Genomic DNA, 23746 nt, shown 5'->3' with positions numbered 1-23746 from the left:
GTCTGGCTTGACTTAACATAGTGATTTTAACCTGATTGCTCTAAGGAGTCTGGTTGTCTGCATTTTAGGAGGTCACCTGCTGAGCTTTCTTATCACTGTAAGCATATCTCAATACCACATTCCTTCCTTCTATACAATGTAACACTGCAAAAACAACATTTCTATTCCCACAATTCCCCCCTTTTCTCTTTTTATAATTTGTTGATTTTTGCAAAATTTTTCTCTAAGATGTAATTTGGTAGATGTCTTCCTCTTCTTCACTTTCTTTGCTTTCCATTTCCTCTAATATCATCATCTTATCTGAGTAGGGTGGTGGATCCATGGTCATTTGTTTCAAAAGTGCAGTTTCAATTAACCGCTGGACAAGTCCCCTTACACAGGGGATAATGCAACAACCACTGGCTGTCAAAACTCCTGCTACTACAATCAAGGATGTAAATATGGACACTACCATCCCTTTCCATTTACCAAACCAAGATTCCAACCATCCTGTGATGGAAGTGTCTGTTCCTGAGTTTTCTGCCAATTCATTGGCAAGGATGGTAAGCCCTTGCAATGCTCTAGTTACTGTGCCATTCGGGGCAGTATTGTTAGGGATAAAAGTACAACAATGGTTGCCCAGCATCATGCACACACCTCCTTTCTCCGCAAGCATCATATCTAATGCTATTCTGTTTTCCCAAGCCATTTTGCTGGTGGCATCTAGTTGTTCAGCGATTCCTCTTATCGCATCCCTTGTATAATTTATGAATCTCTGCTTATTATAATAAATATAATTAATCCAATCCACATTCTTATTGATTGTTACCCACCAGAACAGTGACTCAAACCCTGCAGCAATTTGATTCCTGGCTTCCTGTTCATCGGGAACTCCTCTAGGCACCCCAACAGAATCTACGTACGCTCTATCATCAAATGATACTCCTAAGCTTCTTTTACTTCTTCTGGGTATTTGTGATGTTTCTCTTTCAAATGCCAGGGTGAAGTGTATAGCTAATTGAACAAGTGCACAAGTGCCTCCCCAGTTAGATGGTAGGGTGGACCGTAAGATCTTCCCTCCACAGTACCACCAGAGATCTGCCCTGGGGATCTCAAGTCTTGAATAGTTTCCCATCAAGTCCTCGGTAGCATTCAAGGTCCTCGTGCACAAGGCAAATTCTCCCAGATGCCAGGTAGCACTCACACCCTGCTGTGAGAGGCAAGCTGTATGGTTACCTATAGCTGTGGAGAATACAGGGGGAACCCTGATATTGCTATCATGCGAGGAAGGGAACAGCAAAGAGAGAGACTTAGAAGCCTCATTTCCCCAGGCAGTCTTTTCTTGGTACAATGCAATCATACATCGCATTCCCTGGGAATTCTTGGTCCACCCCAAGGGGAGGGCACTATCTGGGCAATCGGTCATCCCGAGGCACAAGCATAGCAATTGCTATGGTTGAGACTCTGGACAGTATATTTGACCCATTCTATCCAGGCATTCACATCCCCATACCCTGTTTCAATCTCAAATGTTTGAACTGCCGCATTTCAAAGAGGGCCTCCTGTTTTCTCTCCTGTTTTCTCCTTGAGTTTCTCCCTTTCTCTGATGGCAATAGAGGATTGTTTCCATACGGCTATTCTCGATCTGGCTGTTGGGCCTCTCCCAGTTATTTGTTGTCTCTGCTCAGTTGTCATTGGGCATTTAAATCTCCACAAGCTAACACCTCACAAGCATCAAACATGACAGATTGTGGTACATAACCCTCTGTCACATTCACCCATATTTCTCCGGGGTATCCCATCTTACTATTATCTGATCATGCCTTTTCCAAGTTGCCAGTTGACCAAGGCTTTCTCTGAGGCCTACAATCACTAGAAGCAAAATTAATAATTGATTTTTCCCTGTCATTATTTTTAAACCTTAGGTTTCTAAATAACTATCAATACAAAGAATAAGATATACACTATTACTATAACAACCCCCCCTTGGGAACACTTCAATTCACTATAGGTCTGTCCTTTCTCTCAATCACAAGTCACACTCATTAGTTACCTGTGAAAATAAAAGGTTAGTTTACAATTGCAAGCTCTTATCCCGCTCAGAGTCCACTATGAGATTTTTCTCTTCATTTCAGCTTCCAACAAGTCTTCTGTAGGAACAGCTTCCCAGGTACTAGGGTCGATGGATGCCTTCACTCGAGTATAGTGAGTCCAACCTTTTTCCGCAGTTCCTATGGCTGTTTCAGTGGTTAGTAGTACTTGGAAGTGTCCTTCCCATTCGGGCCGGAGTTGATCCTTTCCAGGTCTGAATCAGGACCCAATTTCCCACGGGTCCTGAGAAATGACAAAGAAGAGGACAACCCCAGAATACAGTTCTTAAGAAAACTCTCTTGTTTCGAATTGTGGTATCTCATCCCTTCTGCCCAGATAGGGTAATCCGAACAGCATCTCATACGGTGAAATTCCTATATCGTTTCTCGGTGCTGTCTGAACCTGTAGGAGTGCTAAAAGTAAATATTTTACCCAAGGAAATTGTTTTTTTCTAACACTAACTTAGTTAATTGCTTCTTTAATGTCTGGTTCATTCGCTTTACCTTCCCAGAAGAGGAGGGGTGCCAGGGGGTGTGAAAATCCCAGTCTCTAAGGCCTGCATTAACCCTTGCAGTACTTGTGAAGTGAAATTAGTTCCTTGATCTGAATCAATGTTTTCAGCTATCCCATATCTAGGGACTATTTGCTCCAGTGATACCTTAGCCACTGTGCTTGCAGTGGCAGATACGGAGGGGAAAGCTTACACCCATCCAGTCATGTGGTCAATTAGGACAAACAAGTACTTAAATCTCCCTCCTTTACGTAACTCAGTAAAGTCTACCTGTCTACTTTGGAAAGGTCGAATCCCTGGCTCCGTCCCCCTCTAGGTGAGTTACAAATGACCTTTTTATTTGCCTTTTGACATATGGTACATCCTCTGCACATTTGCTTCACTAAAGTGTATATTCCTACACAGACATACTTTCTTAGCACAACATCATACATTGCTTGCATCTCCCAATGACTCTCTTGATGTAAAACATCATATTTGCCTCATTGGTGCTTTATTCAGCATTTCTCTCCCATCAGGGAGTATTCATTTTCCCTCAGACTTCGTGGCTCCTGATTCCTTAAAGAAATCTCTCTTAAAACTTTTTAGTTCTTTCTTAGTTTTCAACAATTCCCTGAATCCTCTCTGGATTTATTCTCAGTTTTCCCTCAGACATTAGATGCCTTAAATACCTGACTTCTCTTTCTATGTATAGTAATTTATTTTTCAATACTCCCAAGCCCTGCTTTCCCAGAAAGTTGAATAGCTTGTTAGTAGCTTCCTTCACAACTGTTTTCTCCTGTCCTGACAATAAACGATCATCCACATTTTGTAACAGTAATTCCTCCTTGGGAGGTTGGAATTGCTCCAAAATCTGTTCTAGAACTTTGCCCAAATAAATCGGTGGCCCTGTAAACCCCTGAGGTAAAACTGTCCATCTGTATTGTTGCTTCCGCCCCCACTTCAGAGTCTTTCCAGTCAGAGGTGAATATATCTTTGCTCTGAGAGCACTCCATTAATAACACTGTTATTCCAGTCTAACAATTTACTATTTGAATGCCCAATTTCATCATCAAATCCCTTCCCAACAAGTTAGTCCCTGCCTTGGGTACATACAATAATTGCCCAGAGATCATTTTATCCCCTAGTCTCAGCTTGGTGTATTCCCCAAAGGTGGCACTGTTATCCCAGCCCCTTCCACCCCCATCACTTTTTAGAGTTTCATTAGTTAATTTAATCCCTGATACTTTATAGGCCAGTAATGACCTAGCTGCCCCAGTGTATTGGGTTTGATGGCAAGGTTTGGGGGGGGGGCTGCAGTGGCAGCCCCCCACGTGGAGAATCCAGAAACCTCCCCGTGACAGATAAGGGACAATTTCATCCTGCCCCAGAGGGGCCCACCACTGCCCAGAGCCAAGCCATGAGCAACACAGTCCGTGCCTCTGTGAGAGCACATCCACGAAAACAAACAAACAAACAAAAACCTGCTGCTCAACAGCAGCTGGGAGAGCGAGGAGTGAGAAACCTCCCCGCAGACACCAAAGTCAGCTCAGAAGGAGGGGGTGGAGGCGCTCCAGGTGCTGGAGCCGAAGACCCCTGTGGCCTGTGGAGAGGCCCCTGGTGGAGCAGGCTGCCCCCCCCGCCCCCCCCCTTCTCGATACTTGGGAAACTGACCAAACACCACAGCAAATATACCAAAACTTCTAGACTGTTACTTAGATAATGCCTACATCCTCTTTCCCTGCTCGTTCAACTTTCCCAACTCATTCAAAAAACAGCTCTGTCAAACATTACATACCACACCTTTAACACCTTCAATAACCCTTACTCCCCCTGAAGATTTTCTTCCTCTTTCTCCAACCCTCTGCCTACCTGCTACACTGTCAATACCATTAGTTTCACTGTCTGCTTTTCCTTCTCATCTCCCCTCTTGACACACACGTTCAGGGCCTCCCACAGGAGGGCCCCCCCAGTGACTGTTCACTACATCCCCCCACCTTCTGGAGCATTTTCTGTGTATCTTGCCAGGCTTCAATCACAAAATGAACTATCAAGAGCCCTTGGGATACTAGGTCCTCAGGATTCATCCCCAAGTACTTTCTCATTCTGACCCCAAGTCTCTCATATGATTTCTGTGTTACACACTATTATTATTCCAGCCAGGATCGGCAAGTGGGTATTTCTGCCCTGCCGGTATTACCCCTGGTCCTGGAGGATGAGCTCTTTCCCATTTTTGTATAGCAGCTCTCCTCCTGATCATTCCCATTTCTTTCCCTGTAAACAACATATTTATATACATAATTCCCCCTCCCCAAGAGTGTAAGTTAGGTCCTAGGAAACTCCTAACCTCTCTGCTGGTAAGGAGGGGGGGAAGTTCACTTAAGAGGATACACAGTTAGTGCTAGTACTGTTAGTATCAGGGAAGGCAAAATTCTCAGTACCTCTTCTACCTTGTTTTAATTCTTGCCAGAGCCTAGAGTACGCTGTTCTCTAGGGACAGTGTTAATTGCAGTCCCTGTCTCCTTTCCTGGAGCGACTGCTGCTGCCACCGGTGCAATATTAGGATTATAGGGAGCATAACTTGGCTCCTCCTCCAAAAAAAAGGAATCTTATTGTTTACACACAAATTTAAAGCCTGAATTTTCATCAGGCCTATATTTTGGCCAAAATACTGCTGTTTCCTTAATTGGTTCTTTTGTCCAGACTAATACACAATATTTAACCATTTTTTTTATCATCTCTAATTTTGAGATTATTTTTCCAATTTCTTATCATTCTTCAGGAAGAACTGTCGGTAGGCACTCCCCCAGGGATATCTCCCTGTCCCCTGGAACTCATATTTCCCATTTTTCCTATTCTGGAAAATGGGGGTGTACTGCCAAGCACTTCCCCGTGCAAGGGCTACCGCACACCTATGAGTTTACCAGATTCCCTGGTGTACTTCCGAGCACTTCCCCGTGCAAGGGTTACCGTACACCAAATTTCCCTGGTGTATTGCCAAGCACTTCCCTGTGCAAGGGCTTACCATACACCAAATTTCCCGAGACTCTTCCTTTCTCTCCCTTATCTCACGCTTCGTCCGTCTCCGGCCGCGCCCCTCGCGGAGTTACGGAACCGCGGATCAGGACTCCACACTCGCTCCGTACAAAAGTACGTCTCAATCACACGGCACACAGAGTCTCACCCGACCCCCAAGGCAATACTTAATATTTCTTACCTTGGTCTGTGCACAGAGTTACCGGATCAATTCTCAAACCCGGAGTGCCTGCCTTCTTCCCTTCCCCACTCCTTCACGGATCCTGCCTCTTTCATCAGTCTCGGGCCCTCTGTCAGCTCTCCGCAGAACCGCCGCCGTCGATGCACAGGACCGCTGAAATCAGCGGGGCATGCCTTCCTGCTGCTGCGGCGGTGGGGCTCCCCGGTAGGTGACTGGATCCCGGACGAGCCCCCAAATTGTGAGAAACACTCTGTAGCCAATAACTTAGGCTCAGGCGAAGATCTCAGTGAAGTAGTAATTTCTTTGCGATTGCAATGGCGGGCGCCCCACAAGCAGGAGAGCACACCTACTAGTTCCAAAAACACAGTTTATATACTTTTTGATGACAGGACCCTCCCCTGTTTCCCCACTGGAGTGGGTAATCCAGGTTCACAATCTATCTGATGCTTCACAGACAATGCCTGGCCTTCAGTTTCCGGCCTGTTTTTGAGATGGTAATGTTTTCTCCCCTTGTCTGGCTTGACTTAACATAGTGATTTTAACCTGATTGCTCTAAGGAGTCTGGTTGTCTGCATTTTAGGAGGTCACCTGCTGAGCTTTCTTATCACTGTAAGCATATCTCAATACCACATTCCTTCCTTCTATACAATGTAACACTGCAAAAACAACATTTCTGTTCCCATAGGGAACCAATAACAAAAAAACACAAACCTCCTGAGAGAAGATTTACTAATCAGCATATGTCTAAGAGGTAGAACTATGCTTTAGCAGATGAGGACAAAACCTTATCAAACCTATTTTTTCAGCTGTCTCTTTATATATACTTGAAGAATGTTCAGACATACAGTTAACAGCTTTTTCCAAATTTGTCACTGTTTAAGCAGTTTTTTTTTTCCCCCTAAGCAGAACTGCTCTGTCTGGTGACTTTGTAGGAGAGAAGGTGAGTCTTGCTTACAAGGATGGTCAGGTCAGCTCAGCTAATAAGTTTCACTAACTTGTTGGGCCTTAATAACCTGGCTGCCTGCAATTGAGAAGCCATACTCTTAAGAAAGCTTGATCAGTGATTTCCAAGTACAGCTGGCAGAAAGTGGCTGCACTTCTGAAAGCCACAGGGAAAGGGTGCTGTCAGCTACTTGGCCAACTGTGAACAGGTGGATGGGGCAACCTCAGGCACCCCTAGGTCTGTGCGAAGGGGCAGCTGAGCTGGAGTGGCTGAAGGTGCCAAGGTAGAGCTGCATGGCTGCAGAGGTGAGCACTGACGTTCGTGAGTGACCTTCATCTGTCACCCAGTGAGAGTGGGGCCTTGCAGAGCCAGACTGATGCCCTCCAGTGAAATGTGAATGATGTGCTCTGAATACCAGCGCTGGCAAAACAAGAAAGATGGCTTTTCTGGAAGCAAACCAAACAGCAAAGTGGGCAGTGTGGCCAGCTGCTTCTGCCTGGCAGGTTTTGTTATCTCGGACAGAGCTCGCTGTGGGGAGACTTTAAAGGCAGTATGGCCTTTATGGGCAGCCCCAGGTCAGTGAGGCATTTTGGAAAGGCAGAGAGATATTCCTGGCTGTGTTTGATCTTGTTCTCTGAAGGTGAGCAGTGATGGTTTATAAGACCAACACAAGAGCAAAAGGCTTTCATGTGAGGTGTCGGTGGCTTTTGATCCATCAGTTTGTCACAGTGCTGGAAGAGGAAAGATGCAGTAGGTATCTGGCAGTGCCGAGGGAGCTGAAAGCCTGCTGAAGGCAGCTTGCTGGGCTCAGGTAGTGGGTTCCAGGGGAAAAGGTGGTTAGCTGCCACGACAGAGCAGCACAGCTGGGATTTCCAAGTGCATAGAGTCAAAGCCTGAGGCAGAGCATGGGAGTAAGAGCCTGGGTGGCAGACAGCGTCTGCGTGTTCATGTAAAATAATTAAAAAAAAAAAATAGTTTGCCACTGTAGATGTGCATGGTTTGAGATGGCATCACCTTTTGAGATTCAATTTTGTGCCTAAATTTGATAGGTTATAAAGAAAGCTTTACAGTGGTTTCCAGTTGAACAGAAGTGCTGTGCCATCAGCTGTTGTTTGATATCCCTTGTTTCAGTCCCGTTAGCAGTGCACATCCATTCTCCTGCTTTTGTTGCCTAGATACAGTTACGTTTTGCTGCTTGCTTCGTGTTGAATGAGTCTGCTCATCTGCCATTTCCAGTGCATTAATTGCACGTTTCTAGAGGAAGCACCAGTTAGCAGCAATTCCCTGACCATTGGAAAACATTTTGTAGCGTAACATGAGGTAACCCTAAATTTCTAGTCAAGGAAGATTATTTTTGCTTTTCTTCTTCATCCTCCATTTTTCTCCTGTAGTTAAATGGAGAGCTTTTAGCATGCCATTGATGACTTCAGCTCTGCTACCCGGAGCAGTTTGTGAGCACTCTGATCTGCTGGCTTTCCTTCTCTAGCAAGAGGCAATTTCAGCTGCATGGTGAAGGTGAAATGGCTCAGGCAATAGCTGGGTGTTCCCACGGAGGAGGAGAGATGTGCAGCAAGTTGGTGGGTTTTGTGTTGGGTAACACAGATCTGCACATCAGGAACCTGAGTAAAACCTCGATTTTAATCTTGTCAAGATTTTCCTTTAAAGCATCTTGTTCTCATGATGCCTATTACTGCATAAATAATACTAAATAAATCCTGTTCTTGCCAGTAGAAACCTGAAAGACTCAATGCTTTTTTACATATGGAAATACTTACAGCTTAGCTAGGATGTCTGCTGTGTCAACAGCAGGAGAAGGGAAATGAATGGATTTAATTCTAAACTGCTGTCTCCTTTGGTGACAGTGACCCACCCTTTGGTTTTGTTACTGACTTGGTAAATAATTCAACCCTATTGACAGTTTGTCTTTTCGCTGGTGTTGTTTGGGGTCTCAAGACTTCCTCTCTGTCAAACCTACATTTACTAAAAAAAATGCTTACTTTAACACTCTAATGAGCAAAGTTATTAAAGAACAGAATCTCAAAAATAACTTGATTTGAAAAGTTAGCAGGTTGAATGTCCTCGTCTACTCTTATATCACTGGAAATGAGATCCATAAGTATCTCTGTGGAAATGAGCCATCAATCAGGTAATTTTTTAAGGAAATCTTCAGCTTTTAGCTCATTGTAACCAGTCTTACAAAAGTAAAATGAAGACACTAAAGCAAGAGGTCAGTTAAGGAATGTGAGAAATGGCCCAGGATTGAACTAATAACCAACTAGCTGTGGAAAACAGGCTTTGGTAGAGCACAGTTACAGTTTTCCCTTGCATGTTTTGTTTTGTTTGTTTCCTGAACTCCTGTCGGAATGTAGACACTTTCTGTATCTCTTATGCTTACAGGAAATCCAGAGCTGGTTTTAGAGTAATATTCTGTTACATATGTTCAGTGTCACTTCTCCTTTTTCATTCTGCACTGATTTTTCTGTTGTATTTCATGTTTTTTTACAGTTTGAAGCATGCTTTTCTAGGGTTTTATGTACCCTGTCATTAACACAGTCAAACTTGCTATCAAATGTGAAAGCAAAGAAAGAAGAAATATTCTTTCTGCATCCACAGTTATTTTGTAACACTGGACAGGTATTTTGAGGGCATGTTGTCAGCACTGTCTAACTAAAGAAAAGTAAGTCATATTTTTCAAGGTTATTAGAATATTTTCACAGCAGTTGATGAACACTTCCTTGACTGGCTTTATTTTTTATTTTTTTAAATAGAAAATTAGCAAAGTCAAGATATAAAAATCAAGCAAAAAAGTCATAGGACTGTGCTAGTTATTTCAAAGAGATGATAGATATATGTACACAGGGTAATTACTTCATTAGCAAATTCTGTGATTAACGGCAGTTTCAGATCATCAGGAAATCCTCAAAAAAGGAATAGATATTGACCTTCTCTTTTTGACACCAGTTGCACACAATCAGCCCCCTTATGTTCTGTCTAGAAGACGACAACCTCAGTTATCCCATGCCTGCTGTTCATTTGGCAAAAAACTGAAACTGCAGAGCGTTAAAGGGTTCCCTCTCTTCTGAGATTCAAATGCAGGATCATTCTAGAGGCTGATCTACTTTTTCAGAGTAAAGAAGTAAAGATTTTTTTTCATTTATTTAAATATTCCATAAGAATACTTTGATATGATAACTATAGCTAGTGTATACACAAGCACATAAAACTGAGAGAATCACAGAACGGCTTGGGTTGGAAAGCACCCTAAAGATCACCCAGTTCCAACCCCCTGCCATGGGCAGAGATACCTCCCAGGTTGATCAGGGCCTCGTCCAACCTGGCCTTGAACACTTCCAGGGATCGGACATTTACAGCTTCTCTGGGCAACCTATGCCAGTGCCTCACCACCCTCTGAGTGAAGAATTTATTCCTAACATCTTATCTAAGTCTCCCCTCTTCTAGTTTAAAATGAGAACTAAAACCTTCCTATCACTATCTGCCTGAGTAAAAAGTCGCTCTCCATCTTTTTTGTAAGCTCCCTTTGAGTACTACTGAAAAGCCACTATAAAGCCTTCCTTGAGCCTTCTCTTCTCCAGGCTGAACAGCCCCAGCTCTCTCAGCCTCTTTTCATAGCAGAGGTGCTCCAGCCCTCTGAGCATCTTTGTGGCCCTCCTTTGGACCCACTCTAACAGCCCCACATCCTTCTTGTGCTGGGGGCCCCAGGCCTGGTTGCAGCACTCCAGGTGGAGCCTTAAAAGGGCAGAGCAGAGGGGCGCAATCACTTCCATCCACCTGCTGGCCACCCCTCTGTCAATGCAGCCTAGGATGCAGTTGGCCTTCTGGGCTGCAAGCGCTCACTTCCAGCTCATGTTGAGCTTTTCATCCACCAGAACCCCCAAGTCCTTCTCTGCAGGGCTTCTCTCAATGAGTCCTCCCAGTCTGTCCTCATGTCTGGCATGCACCAGGTGCAGCACCTTGAACCTGGAGTAGTTGAACCTTAGGTTCACATGGGCCCACTTTTCTAGCTTGTTCAGCTCCCTTTGGATGGCTTCCCTTCCTTTTGGGTTATTAACTGCACCACTCAGCTTGGTGTCATCTGCAGACTTGCAGAGGGTACACTTGATCCCACTGTCCACGTCACTAAAAAACAGCTTTGAATCCGTTTCTTGCCTCATCTGCAGCTTGTTTTGCAGGCATGGTACTTTGTGTGGAGGGCAAGTCGCGTGCTCCTCATAAGCAATAGTAAAAGCTGCATTTTCTTCAGTTTAACTTGGATTTCTAAATGCAAGCATATGGGTCATGTCTACTGTCATTTATTTACCACAGTCTGCAAGTCTAGCTTTAATTTAAATTCCAAAGATACCTTTCATAAACAGAGATTATAAGTCTTTTTCCCATAAGAGCTGCTAGAAGTATAGACTGGTTGTAGGTTTAGATTTTCACCCTGGCCACAAGTGGAAAATACTTACTAGTCCCAAAAATCTGTGCTATGTTATGTAGTGCTTTAGCTTTTTAATGCAGGAGTTTAGTAGCTGGAAATACCAGTAGTCTTGAGCACACATTTTATCTGTTTGTATTAAATAGTGTTGCATTAAATAGCTCATGTCTTATGAAATTAAATGCTGTGTCATCTTCATATAGTGAGCATATGTCCATGTTATTGTACATATGGGAGTGTACAGCATAAATAAAAGTAGTATAATAATAGATTTTGCGCTGGCAAAGCGATGGCATACTAGTAAACTAGTAACAGTCTGCAAAGTAGCTTTTTTAAAAAATGTTTATGCATATAAATGGAAAGTATGTTCTAGATGGATATCAAAACTTTTGAGGAAGCTTCTGCAACTGCAGAATGATTATGGTGAATGATTAAGGATTTTTAGTGGTCTGTGATACTAAATGTTCAGATATTGGACCAGAGTTAATGAGATGTAAGTTCTCTTGTCTGTTTTACCACAGACTGTGCGCGCTTATAGAGGTAACTTTTTTTTTTTGTGACTTATTTTTGCTTGTAATGCACAAGTATATCACCCTCACCTCCAGCAACTTGGTGATCTTAAGCTCTGTGAGGATGGCATATGTCTCCTTTCTCTGAATAAGTGCTACAATAAGAGCATAAAGGCTGAAAATAGCAGCAGCAATGGCTATTGGTGTAAAGTAAAACCAGTGACAACCTGTACCTGCGTTCAGCCATGTGGAACTGCTTAAAGCCAAGCACGTATCTTTTCAGGAGGAAGTAGAGTTGTCCTATTGAAGCACGTATGCATATATGCTGTAAGCTTTGAAACTCTACAGCCGTTGGTCTGTTAATAATTGTGTTGCTCCAGTTGCAGGAAAAAGAAGTCTGATTAATCTTGCTGGTCCTGTTGAAAGTTTACGGTTTTACTGTTCTTAAATGTGTGGATAGCCTGTTTGTTGCCCAGAGGTCGGAGGTGCAAAAAGTGGCTTTTGCTGCAATACAAAACTGAGAAACAGTGGTATGCAGTTAGACCTGACATCAGCCTAGAACATACTGGGAGAGAAAAAAAAGGTTCTAATGGCAGCTAGAAGGAAATTCCAGTTTTCTAATCTTACAATATTTTGGGGGAGATATTTCAGAATTCCCAGGCGTGTACTTTTTGCTGACTTCCCTGTTTTTATGGACAGAGTTATGCTTGCATTTGGCTTTTTTGATGTACCTTTTTCAGAACCACCTGTTGTTGAGCTTTCCTTTTTTTAACCAAGGAGCACAGCTTATAGTTATCAAGTATGTGGTATGTGTTGATGGCGGAATGGAATCTCTTCTTGGGAGATATGTTGGTAATAAGATGGTCTAGGTGAGAGGCATTTTCTGTTTTTCTTGTAGCATTTCTTGAGGTGCTTGTCTTGCTTTCAGATCACTGCCATATGTGGCGGTAAATTCTTTAAATCATTAGATTATTGCAGTTTCTCCATCTTCATGTACCTGGGCCATGGAATTTACAGTGTACACTGTAAACAGGACATTTTTAGAACTGTGCAACCAGTGCATATTTGTATGTGTCTTGCTATTGCTAGAACTTTTACTGCTACCTAAAATACTTCATGGGGTGTGTTTCTTAGTGTTTGTTTAATGATTACAAAGTTCCACATACTTTGTGTGGCTAAATCTCAGCACTAGGAAAGAGCCAAGTGTATGAGTGGGTGTGGCTGCATTGTGCCTATTAAAATAATTTATAGGGATACCAAATAACATGTTGAAAACATGGCGCTAATGGTAATTTAAGAGTTAAACACCTAAGCAGAAGGTTAAAAGGTTCTCTAAAAGCATTTTTTTTTGTTGGTCTTCCTAAATGACTTTTTTCCTTCTGTTTCCAGGTTTTCTCAAATAATGACGAAGGCCTTATTAACAAAAAATTACCCAAAGAGCTTCTGTTAAGGTAATTCGCGATAACGTGTTAAGGAGTAAAAATCTGAAGATAATGCATTGCTTATGTGGGTTATAGACTACAAATTAATTCTTAAACTATTAAGATTACTATTAATTCTTAAATATCTTGAAATAAATAGCAACATGACTTTTAAATCTTGGAATTCTTTAACCTGTTTTGTTTTGATTGGTCTTGATTTGTTTTAGTGTTCAAATTACGCTATACCATAGATAATATAGTTGAGTAGTGATCTTTTTCTTGCATATTAGAAAAAGAAGTGAAATAAAATGTTCAAATAGCTTTAGTATATGTACTTAACTCTTTTCCACATTGCACAGTGTTTTATCTGTCTGTAGAGTGTAAGATCCATTCTCTTATGTAATTCCTTACAATGGATACTCACATTCTTCTTCTTATGAAATTTGTTATAACAAATATAAATACAACTTCAAAGCTTTCCAAAAATCACTGCAGTGAAAAGCACAGACTGTCTCCTTTACTGTTGGTCTGTGTTATATACGGTAGAACCAACAGGAGGTTTTTACTTACTGTAATCGTTCAGCCAGCTGTGCATTTCATCAAAGCTATGTGAGTAGATCACCTTCACAGGAGTTAGCTACAACATCAGGATCAGTAAGTTTAGCCCATGGTTGAGACACTGGTGGATGTCTTCACATGCTTGTTGTGTTGAAAGTTGATTTCAAGCAAAATGTCAATTCCAGAATGTGGAGTTACTGCTCAACTGGAAGTAACCACTTCACGGGGGAAACTGAATCGGCCCAGTAACTTCTTCTCTAGCTGCCTATAGTTTTCATTGCAGCCCACTCTTTGTGTAAAAAGAAATATCCATGTATAATGGTGCAATTATAATTTTTAGTGATGGTGTTATTAAAATTGAGCTAATGATTTGTTCTTAATACTCTAAAGAGTTGCTTTGGTTATCTTGTATGTCATTGCTTCCTGTCTGAAAAAATGGTAGTTTGCTATCTTGTGTATTAAGAAAGTGTTCTTAAAACGTTAGTACTTTTTAGTGTCTGTACTATCACAATGTTCTCTTGGTGGTACTAAAGAAACAGTCTTTTGTTAAAAGGAATTGCATTTTTAAAAGATTTTCATTTTTGTTCAGATATACTCATTCCATGTGGTGGTGATTTTGTAAATTAGTCTTGTAGAACTATTTAGAAAATGTGATTAAATGAAAAAGCATCACTGAGTGATGCCCTGAATACAAATTCTAATAACTTTGCTTTGTTTCACTCGATGCCGCACATCTTAATCTAAAACACTTCTTTTCTAGCAGTAGGGTTTTCCGTCTCTGTGGAAATGACTGTCCTTACCACTGCTGCAGGTGTTAAGCATCCCATTTATGTAATTCAACAGAAATTGTTGATGTAGTTTAGACAGTGAGATAGCAAAGATGTTTTATTCTGAAAGAATTTACTGATTACATGGTATGCTTTAGCTTTCATTGTAGGTTAAAAGGAAATTATCTTTGAAGCTATATAAACCTTAACCTGGGTGTCCAAAGGATTATCGGTGGGGCATTTGTTTTATGCTTAGGCTTGCAAAAGGATGTGTCTTTCAACACCTGAAACAGTTTATGCTCGTGCTACAAAGTGGTTTAAAATGGTCTTGCACTATTAGTGTTGTGGTTTAACCCGGCTGGCAGCTAAACACCACACAGCCGTTCGCTTACCCTCCCCCCTCCCTCTCTGGGATGGGGGAGAGAAACGGGAAAGTGAAGCCGGTGAGTTGAGATAAAGACAGTTTATTAAGACAGGAAAATAATAATAACAATAATAATAATAATAGTGATAATGGTAATAGTATTAACAATAATAATGTGTAAGAAAACAAGTGATGCACAATGCAATTGCTCACCACCCGCTGACCGATGCCCAGCCTATTCCCGAGCAGCCGGCCCCCCCACCCCGGCCAGCCACCCCTATATATTGTTTAGCATGACGTCAGATGGTATGGAATACCCCTTTGGCCAGTTTGGGTCAGCTGTCCTGGGTCTGTCCCCTCCCAGCTCCTGCTGCACCCCCAACCTGCTCGCTGGCAGGACAGAGCAAGAAGCCGAAAAGTCCTTGGCCTGGTGTAAACACTGCTCTGCAACAATTAAAACATCAGCATGTTATCAGCGCTCTTCTCATCCTAATCCAAAACATAGCACCCTACCAGCTACTATGAGCTACTTAACTCTGTCCTAACTGGAACCAGGACAGATATCCACCCCTTATTCCATACCATTTATGTCATGCTCAGGTTACACTCTGTCCAATACATTCTAATTAATCACCATTTTCATCTATGATATATAGCAATCATGGTAGTGATGACATACATTATTATATAATAATTAACATACTACAATTCAACTCATGGGCTATTCTCACCCAGTATCAAATCCCCTTGAGGTACACACCGGACCTCCCCATTCTTTTGCATTACCCACCAAGTGCATCCAGGTCCCTGAGCAAAAGCAATTCCACGAATGGGTTTGCCTTTTCCTGAGGCAGGAGTAGCCCAGACTGTTTTACCCAGCATGTTTCTTACGTGCACTACAGGAACTTTATCCCCTTCTACAGTGCGTAACAGGTTTGATTGGGCAGGTCCAGCTCGGTTGGCAGATCCCCTGGTATTGACTAACCAGGTGGCCTTTGCCAAATGTGTATCCCAATTTTTGAATGTCCCAGCACCCATTGCTTTCAGTGTAGTCTTCAACAGTCCATTGTATCGTTCAACTTTTCCAGAGGCTGGTGCATGATAGGGGATGTGATACACCCACTCAATACCATGTTCTTTGGCCCAAGTGTCTATAAGGTTGTTTCGGAAATGAGTCCCGTTGTCTGACTCAATTCTCTCTGGGGTGCCATGTCGCCATAAGACTTGCTTTTCAAGGCCCAGGATAGTGTTCCGGGCGGTGGCATGGGGCACAGGATATGTTTCCAGCCATCCGGTGGTTGCTTCCACCATTGTAAGTACGTGGCGCTTGCCGTTGCGGGTTTGAGGGAGTGTGATGTAATCAATCTGCCAGGCCTCTCCATACTTATATTTCAGCCATCGTCCTCCATACCAAAGAGGTTTTGACCGTTTGGCTTGCTTGATTGCAGCACATGTTTCACAGTCATGAATAACCTGTGCTATAGTGTCCATGGTCAGGTCCACCCCTCGATCACGAGCCCATCTGTAGGTTGCATCTCTACCTTGATGGCCTGAGGTGTCATGGGCCCATCGGGCTATAAATAATTCACCTTTATGTTGCCAGTCCAGGTCCACCTGAGCCACTTCAATCTTAGCAGCCTGATCCACCTGCTGGTTGTTTTGGTGTTCTTCAGTAGCCCGATTCTTGGGCACATGAGCATCTACATGGCGTACCTTTACAACCAGGTTCTCTACCCGGGCAGCAATATCTTGCCACAATGCCGCAGCCCAGATGGGCTTGCCCCTGCGCTGCCAGTTGTTCTGCTTCCATTGCTGTAACCACCCCCACAGGGCATTTGCTACCATCCATGAATCAGTATAGAGATAGAGAACTGGCCACTTTTCTCGTTCAGCAATATCTAAAGCCAGCTGAATGGCTTTTACTTCTGCAAACTGACTCGATTCACCTTCTCCCTCAGCAGCTTCTGCAACTCGTCGTGTAGGACTCCATACAGCAGCTTTCCATCTCCGATGCTTTCCCACAATACGACAGGACCCGTCAGTGAACAAGGCATATTTCTTCTCATTTTCCGGTAGCTTGTTGTACAGGGGGGCTTCTTCAGCACGAACCACCTCCTCCTCTGGTGATATCCCAAAGTATTTGCCTTCTGGCCAGTCCATAATCACCTCCAAGATTCCTGGGCGACTGGGGTTTCCTATTCGAGCCCGCTGAGTAATCAGTGCAACCCACTTGCTCCATGTAGCATCAGTTGCATGATGCGTAGAGGGGACCCTTCCTTTGAACATCCAGCCTAGTACCGGCAGTCGGGGTGCCAGGAGGAGCTGCGCTTCAGTACCGACCACTTCCGAAGCAGATCGAACTCCTTCATATGCTGCCAATATCTCCTTTTCAGTTGGAGTATAGCGGGCTTCAGATCCTCTGTATCCCCGACTCCAAAACCCCAGGGGTCGACCTCGAGTTTCCCCAGGTTCTTTCTGCCAGAGGCTCCAGGTGGGACCATTCTCTCCGGCTGCGGTGTAGAGCACATTCTTTACATCTGGTCCTGTTCGGACTGGCCCGAGGGCTACTGCATGAACTATTTCCTGCTTAATTTGTTCAAAGGCTTGTCGTTGCTCAGGGCCCCATTCAAAAGCATTCTTCTTACGGGTTACTTGGTAGAGCGGGTTTACAATCAGACTGTAATTTGGAATATGCATTCTCCAAAACCCCACGACACCTAGGAAAGTTTGTGTTTCTTTTTTGCTAGTTGGTGGAGACATAGCTGTTATTTTGTTGATCACATCCATTGGGATTTGACGGCGTCCATCTTGCCATTTTATTCCTAAAAACTGGATCTCTCGTGCAGGTCCTTTAACTTTATTCTGTTTTATGGCAAAACCAGCCTTCAGAAGGATTTGGACTATTTTCTTCCCTTTCTCGAAAACTTCTTCTGCAGTGTCACCCCACACAATGATGTCATCGATGTACTGCAGGTGTTCAGGAGCTTCCCCCTGCTCCAGCGCAGACTGGATCAGTCCATGGCAAATGGTAGGGCTGTGTTTCCACCCCTGGGGCAGCCGATTCCAAGTATATTGGACTCCCCTCCAAGTGAAGGCAAACTGTGGCCTGCACTGTGCTGCTAGAGGGATGGAGAAAAATGCATTAGCGATATCAATTGTGGCATACCACTTGGCTGCCTTTGATTCCAGTTCATACTGGAGTTCTAGCATGTCCGGCACTGCAGCACTCAGTGGTGGCGTGACTTCGTTCAGGCCACGATAGTCCACTGTTAGTCTCCACTCACCATTAGACTTTCGCACTGGCCATATGGGACTATTAAAAGGTGAATGAGTCTTGCTGATCACTCCTTGGCTCTCCAGTTGACGAATTAGCTTATGGATGGGACTCAGGGAGTCTCGGTTGGTGCGATATTGCCGCCGGTGCACAGTTGTGGTAGCGATCGGCACTTGCTGTTCTTCAACCCTCAGCAACCCCACAACAGAAGGGTCCTCTGAGAGACCAGGCAAGGTAGACAACTGTTTAATGTCCTCTGTCTCCAAAGCAGCTATGCCAAAAGCCCAGCGGAACCCTTTTGGGTCCTTGAAATATCCTCTTCTAAGATAGTCTATGCCAAGGATGCACGGAGCATCTGGGCCAGTCACAATACGGTGCTTTTGCCACTCATTACCGGTTAGACTCACTTCAGCCTCCAATACAGTTAACTGCTGGGATCCCCCCGTCACACCATAAATACAGATGGGCTCTGGCCCTTTATAGCTTGATGGCATTAGAGTACATTGTGCACCGGTGTCTACCAAAGCCTTATACTTCTGTGCGTCTGACGTGCCAGGCCATCGAATCCACACAGTCCAATAAACTCGATTGTCCCTTTCCTCCCCCTGGCTGGAGGCAGGGCCCCTCTAGTCCTGGTCAGAATCTTCATTTCTGTGTTTAAAGGACTGCCTGCTGGAAGTTGGAGCAGCAAACCTTTCAGAGAACTCCTTTTTCCCAATTGTTTTCCTTTGCAATTCACGTACCCGTGCCTCTAGGGTCGCAGTAGATTTTCCATCCCATTTCCTCATGTCCTCTCCATGGTCACGTAGGTAAAACCACAGGGTGGCGCGGTGTGTGTGCCCACCATATTGTCTTCCTTGCATAGATGAACGTTTACCCCTAATAGCTGAGACACTGGTTTGTACAGGTGGGGAGGAAAATAATCTCTCTTTAAGTTGGTGGATCTCTTCAGAAAGTTTCTCCAAGGTATTCTCTTTTAGCTGGTGGACACTAGTTCGTTCAGGTGAAGGGGAAGATAATCTTTCTTCAAGTTGGTGGATCTTTTCAGAAAGTTTCTCCAAAGCATTCTCTTTTAGCTGGTGGACACTGGTTCGTTCAGGTGAAGGGGAAGATAATCTTTCTTCAAGTTTGTGGATCTTTTCAGAAAGTTTCTCTAAAGCCTTCTCTTTTAGCTGGTGGACACTGGTTCGTTCAGGTGGAGGGGAAGATAAATTCTCTTTAAGTTGGTGGACCTCTTCAGAGAGTTTCTCCACAGCTGAGACACAGGCCTTTAGGGAAGAGGAGAGATTTCCTTCGTACTGCCGGAGTATTTTAGTCACTTCATTCACTGTGGGATTCTCCTCCGTTTTCCAGGCTAGTATTGCCAATGAGTTGGCATATGATGATGGGGCACTCTGTACAAACTTCCGCCACATGGGTGGTGTACACCGGACTGCATCTGGATCTGCGGATGTTTGTGCGTCGTCTAGGTCCTTATAAATTACTTCCTGTACGGCCAATTCCCTCAGGTACTGAATTCCCTTCTCCATGGTGGTCCATTTGCTTGGTAAACATACAAGTTCTTCCTTGAAGAGATACCTTTCCTTCACAGCTGACAGGAGACGCCTCCAGAGGCTGCGAGATTGTGCTCCATCTCCAATTGCTTTGTCAATGCATGCGTCCCTAGCAAGGGATCCCAGCCGCCTGGCTTCCTTGCCCTCCAATTCCACATAATTGGCTCCCGTGTCCCAGCACCGGAGCAGCCAGGTGACAAGCTGCTCGCCTATACAGCGACCAAAATCTTTTCGCACATCTCGTAGCTCACGCTGGTATAGAGTCCGGGTAATTACTGTTGATTTTCCGACATCCTCATCCTCATCTTCAGTCTCCTGCACCTTTGATGGCTGGTATGGAGTCCGGGTAGTTACTGTTGATTTTTCGCCATCCTCATCCTCATCTTCAGTCTCCTGCACCTTTGATGGCCCAGCCTCGTCTTCACTACGCCCAGACTTAGCAGAAGACTGTCTGCGTTTTAAACGACCTGAGCCTCTATACCATTTTTTCACCTTGTCTACAGGGGCAACTTGCACTGCTACAGCTCGTTTCTCTGACCCAGCCACAGGGTCTGCCACAGGGGTTGGAATACCCTCTGCGGGGTCAACTTGCACTGCTACAGCTCGTTTCTCTGACCCAGACACAGGGTCTGCCACAGGGCTTGGAATACCCTCTGCGGGGTCAACTTGCACTGCTACAGCTCGTTTCTCTGACCCAGCCACAGGAGTGGGAGCAGCTGCACGAGCTGGGGCAGCTGCAGGAGCTGGGGCAGCTGCAGGAGCTGGGGCAGCTGCAGGAGCTGGGGCAGCTGCAGGAGCTGGGGCAGCTGCAGGAGCTGGAGCGGCTGCAGGGGCTGGAGCTGGAGCGGCTGCAGGAGCCGGAACGGCTGCAGGAGCTGGAGCGGCTGCAGGAGCCGGAGCGGCTGCAGGAGCCGGAGCTGGAGCGGCTGCAGGAGCTGGAGCGGCTGCAGGAGCTGGAGCTGGAGTAGCTGCAGGAGCTGGAACTGGAGCGGCTGCAGGAGCTGCAGCTGGAGTGGCTGCAGGAGCTGGAGCGGCTGCAGGAGCTGGAACTGGAACGGCTGCAGGAGCTGGAGCTGGAGTAGCTGCAGGAGCTGGAGCTGGAACGGCTGCAGGAGCTGGAGCTGGAGCGGCTGCAGGAGCTGGAGCTGGAGCGGCTGCAGGAGCTGGAGCTGGAGCGGCTGCAGGGGCTGGAGCTGGAGCGGCTGCAGGAGCCGGAACGGCTGCAGGAGCTGGAGCGGCTGCAGGAGCCGGAGCGGCTGCAGGAGCCGGAGCTGGAGCGGCTGCAGGAGCTGGAGCGGCTGCAGGAGCTGGAGCTGGAGTAGCTGCAGGAGCTGGAACTGGAGCGGCTGCAGGAGCTGCAGCTGGAGTGGCTGCAGGAGCTGGAGCGGCTGCAGGAGCTGGAACTGGAACGGCTGCAGGAGCTGGAGCTGGAGTAGCTGCAGGAGCTGGAGCTGGAACGGCTGCAGGAGCTGGAGCTGGAGCGGCTGCAGGAGCTGGAGCTGGAGCGGCTGCAGGAGCTGGAGCTGGAGCGGCTGCAGGGGCTGGAGCTGGAGCGGCTGCAGGAGCCGGAACGGCTGCAGGAGCTGGAGCGGCTGCAGGAGCCGGAGCGGCTGCAGGAGCCGGAGCTGGAGCGGCTGCAGGAGCTGGAGCGGCTGCAGGAGCTGGAGCTGGAGTAGCTGCAGGAGCTGGAACTGGAGCGGCTGCAGGAGCTGCAGCTGGAGTGGCTGCAGGAGCTGGAGCGGCTGCAGGAGCTGGAACTGGAACGGCTGCAGGAGCTGGAGCTGGAGTAGCTGCAGGAGCTGGAGCTGGAACGGCTGCAGGAGCTGGAGCTGGAGCGGCTGCAGGAGCTGGAGCTGGAGCGGCTGCAGGAGCTGGAGCTGGAGCGGCTGCAGGAGCTGGAGCTGGAGTAGCTGCAGGAGCTGGAGCTGGAGCGGCTGCAGGAGCTGGAGCTGGAGCGGCTGCAGGAGCTGGAGCTAGGTTGCTAATAGCATCAATTGCAGCTCGATAGGCACAAGCCAGACCCCAGCACGCTACAGTGATTTGTGTCACTTTGGAACTGCCAGAGTCATGACACCTTTTTTTCAAGCATTCTGCCAGCTTTTTAGGATTTTGCAGTTGTTCAGGGGTGAATGTCCAAAACACTGGAGGTGACCACTGCTCTAGAAACCTGCCCATATCCTCCCACACTCCCTGCCACTCGCAACTATCCCGCCTCAAGACAGATCTCCGGATGAGGTTCCTAAGTAGTTGTTTAACCCTCCACAAAATCTGAAGCGCATTCAGGAGACATAACAACAAGAGCAGGCTGGTCTGAGTATCCCAAGGATATTCAACATCTCGGAGAACCACCGTAACTAACTCGGGGGATAAGAGGGTGGTGGTGAAGGAGAAAGGGAGAGTGAACAGGTAGGGAAACATGTCTTCCCCTGTCCCCTTCACAGATGGGCTCCCTAACGAAAACAGGCAATAGGTGTAATTGCTAATAGTTTCCGAGATATGGGTTCCAAAGTATAGAGTCGACGTCAGTGCTGAGTACAAATACCAGGTTAAAGTCGTGACCAGATATTTCATCATTTCATAAGCCATTGTTACACCGCACAGTACCATAACAATCTTAAACCAGGGCCCGGAAAGGATAAACAGTGCAACAGGGAGCACATACAGAAAGTAACGCACCATAAAACTCAATTTGGAATACAGGTACAGCAGACTGGAGATTAAGGCAATCAACATCGTGACTAGCAACTATTAAGCAGGTCCAATACTTATACCAATTTTAGTTTAACACACTCTGGTCAGATTTGTCGATATCTCAACCCTTCGTGCCCCACGTTGGGCGCCAAAAAGACTGTTGTGGTTTAACCCGGCTGGCAGCTAAACACCACACAGCCGTTCGCTCACCCTCCCCCCTCCCTCTCTGGGATGGGGGAGAGAAACGGGAAAGTGAAGCCTGTGAGTTGAGATAAAGACAGTTTATTAAGACAGGAAAATAATAATAACAATAATAATAATAATAGTGATAATGGTAATAGTATTAACAATAATAATGTGTAAGAAAACAAGTGATGCACAATGCAATTGCTCACCACCCGCTGACCGATGCCCAGCCTATTCCCGAGCAGCCGGCCCCCCCACCCCGGCCAGCCACCCCTATATATTGTTTAGCATGACGTCAGATGGTATGGAATACCCCTTTGGCCAGTTTGGGTCAGCTGTCCTGGCTCTGTCCCCTCCCAGCTCCTGCTGCACCCCCAGCCTGCTCGCTGGCAGGACAGAGCAAGAAGCCGAAAAGTCCTTGGCCTGGTGTAAACACTGCTCTGCAACAATTAAAACATCAGCATGTTATCAGCGCTCTTCTCATCCTAATCCAAAACATAGCACCCTACCAGCTACTATGAGCTACTTAACTCTGTCCTAACTGGAACCAGGACAATTAGTATGACAGAAAGAGTTCAATATTACTGTACTGAGTGTAATTAACATCATGATTATTTTTGTCATATTAACTATGCAATCTACCCTGTAATTAAGATGAGTAACTCAGTTGCAGTGGGAACGTTTTGCTTACGATGCAGGAACTGAATAGTAAATGCTGTTGAAAGTGTTATCAAATGCACTTGGTTTGTTTCTTGCTTATATCAGATGCATATAAAAACTGTTGGAAAATACTACAGCTTTTAAAAAAAATTGACACATGGAAAAAGGGTGATTAATGTCATCTTACAAATATCTGGAAGTGAAATGTAAACACTTCTATTGTGAGAGTTGGTGTTCTTGTCATTTGCATCAAGTATTTAAGCTTACATAATTTGACTGTAACAAGCAGTCCAATATTTTTTATTAAAACTGAGAAATCTTTTTTCTGGTGGTAGACTTAGAAAATACTACCACTTTTCAAAATTTACTCATTTATTGCAGTAATCATTTTAAAAATGTTAAAGTAAGCACCTGGACTTACACTTCAGTCCTTACTCTTTTTCATTTTCTTATCTACCTGATCATCACTGTTATTTCTGTAACACCCAGAATTAGACTATAATCTCTTCAAGGCAGTGTCATTGTCTCTTGCATGGTTTCTACAAAGTATCTACCACACATCAGTAATTGACTGAAGCCCTCAGCTTCTCAGGTGAGGAGCTCTTTTG

The 23746-nt window shown here is 45.2% G+C and overlaps 1 protein-coding gene across 9 annotated transcripts in view; it reads left to right on the top strand.

The window, feature by feature from the left end:
* Positions 1–23746, top strand: part of FBXL2 (F-box and leucine rich repeat protein 2) — a 67690-nt gene that overhangs the window by 4804 nt on the left and 39140 nt on the right. For all 9 annotated transcript variants that reach the window (XM_083826547.1, XM_083826545.1, XM_083826543.1 and 6 more), the window contains exon 2: positions 13054–13115. In XM_083826547.1, coding sequence (XP_083682673.1) covers positions 13054–13115 — 62 coding nt within the window. The remainder of the gene's footprint in view (positions 1–13053; positions 13116–23746) is intronic.

The sequence above is a fragment of the Anser anser genome, assembly GCF_964211835.1.
Source record: "Anser anser genome assembly, chromosome: 2".
Lineage (NCBI taxonomy): Eukaryota > Metazoa > Chordata > Aves > Anseriformes > Anatidae > Anser > Anser anser.
Note: the sequence above shows the minus strand (reverse complement) of the source record. Positions and strands in the feature narration are given on the sequence as shown.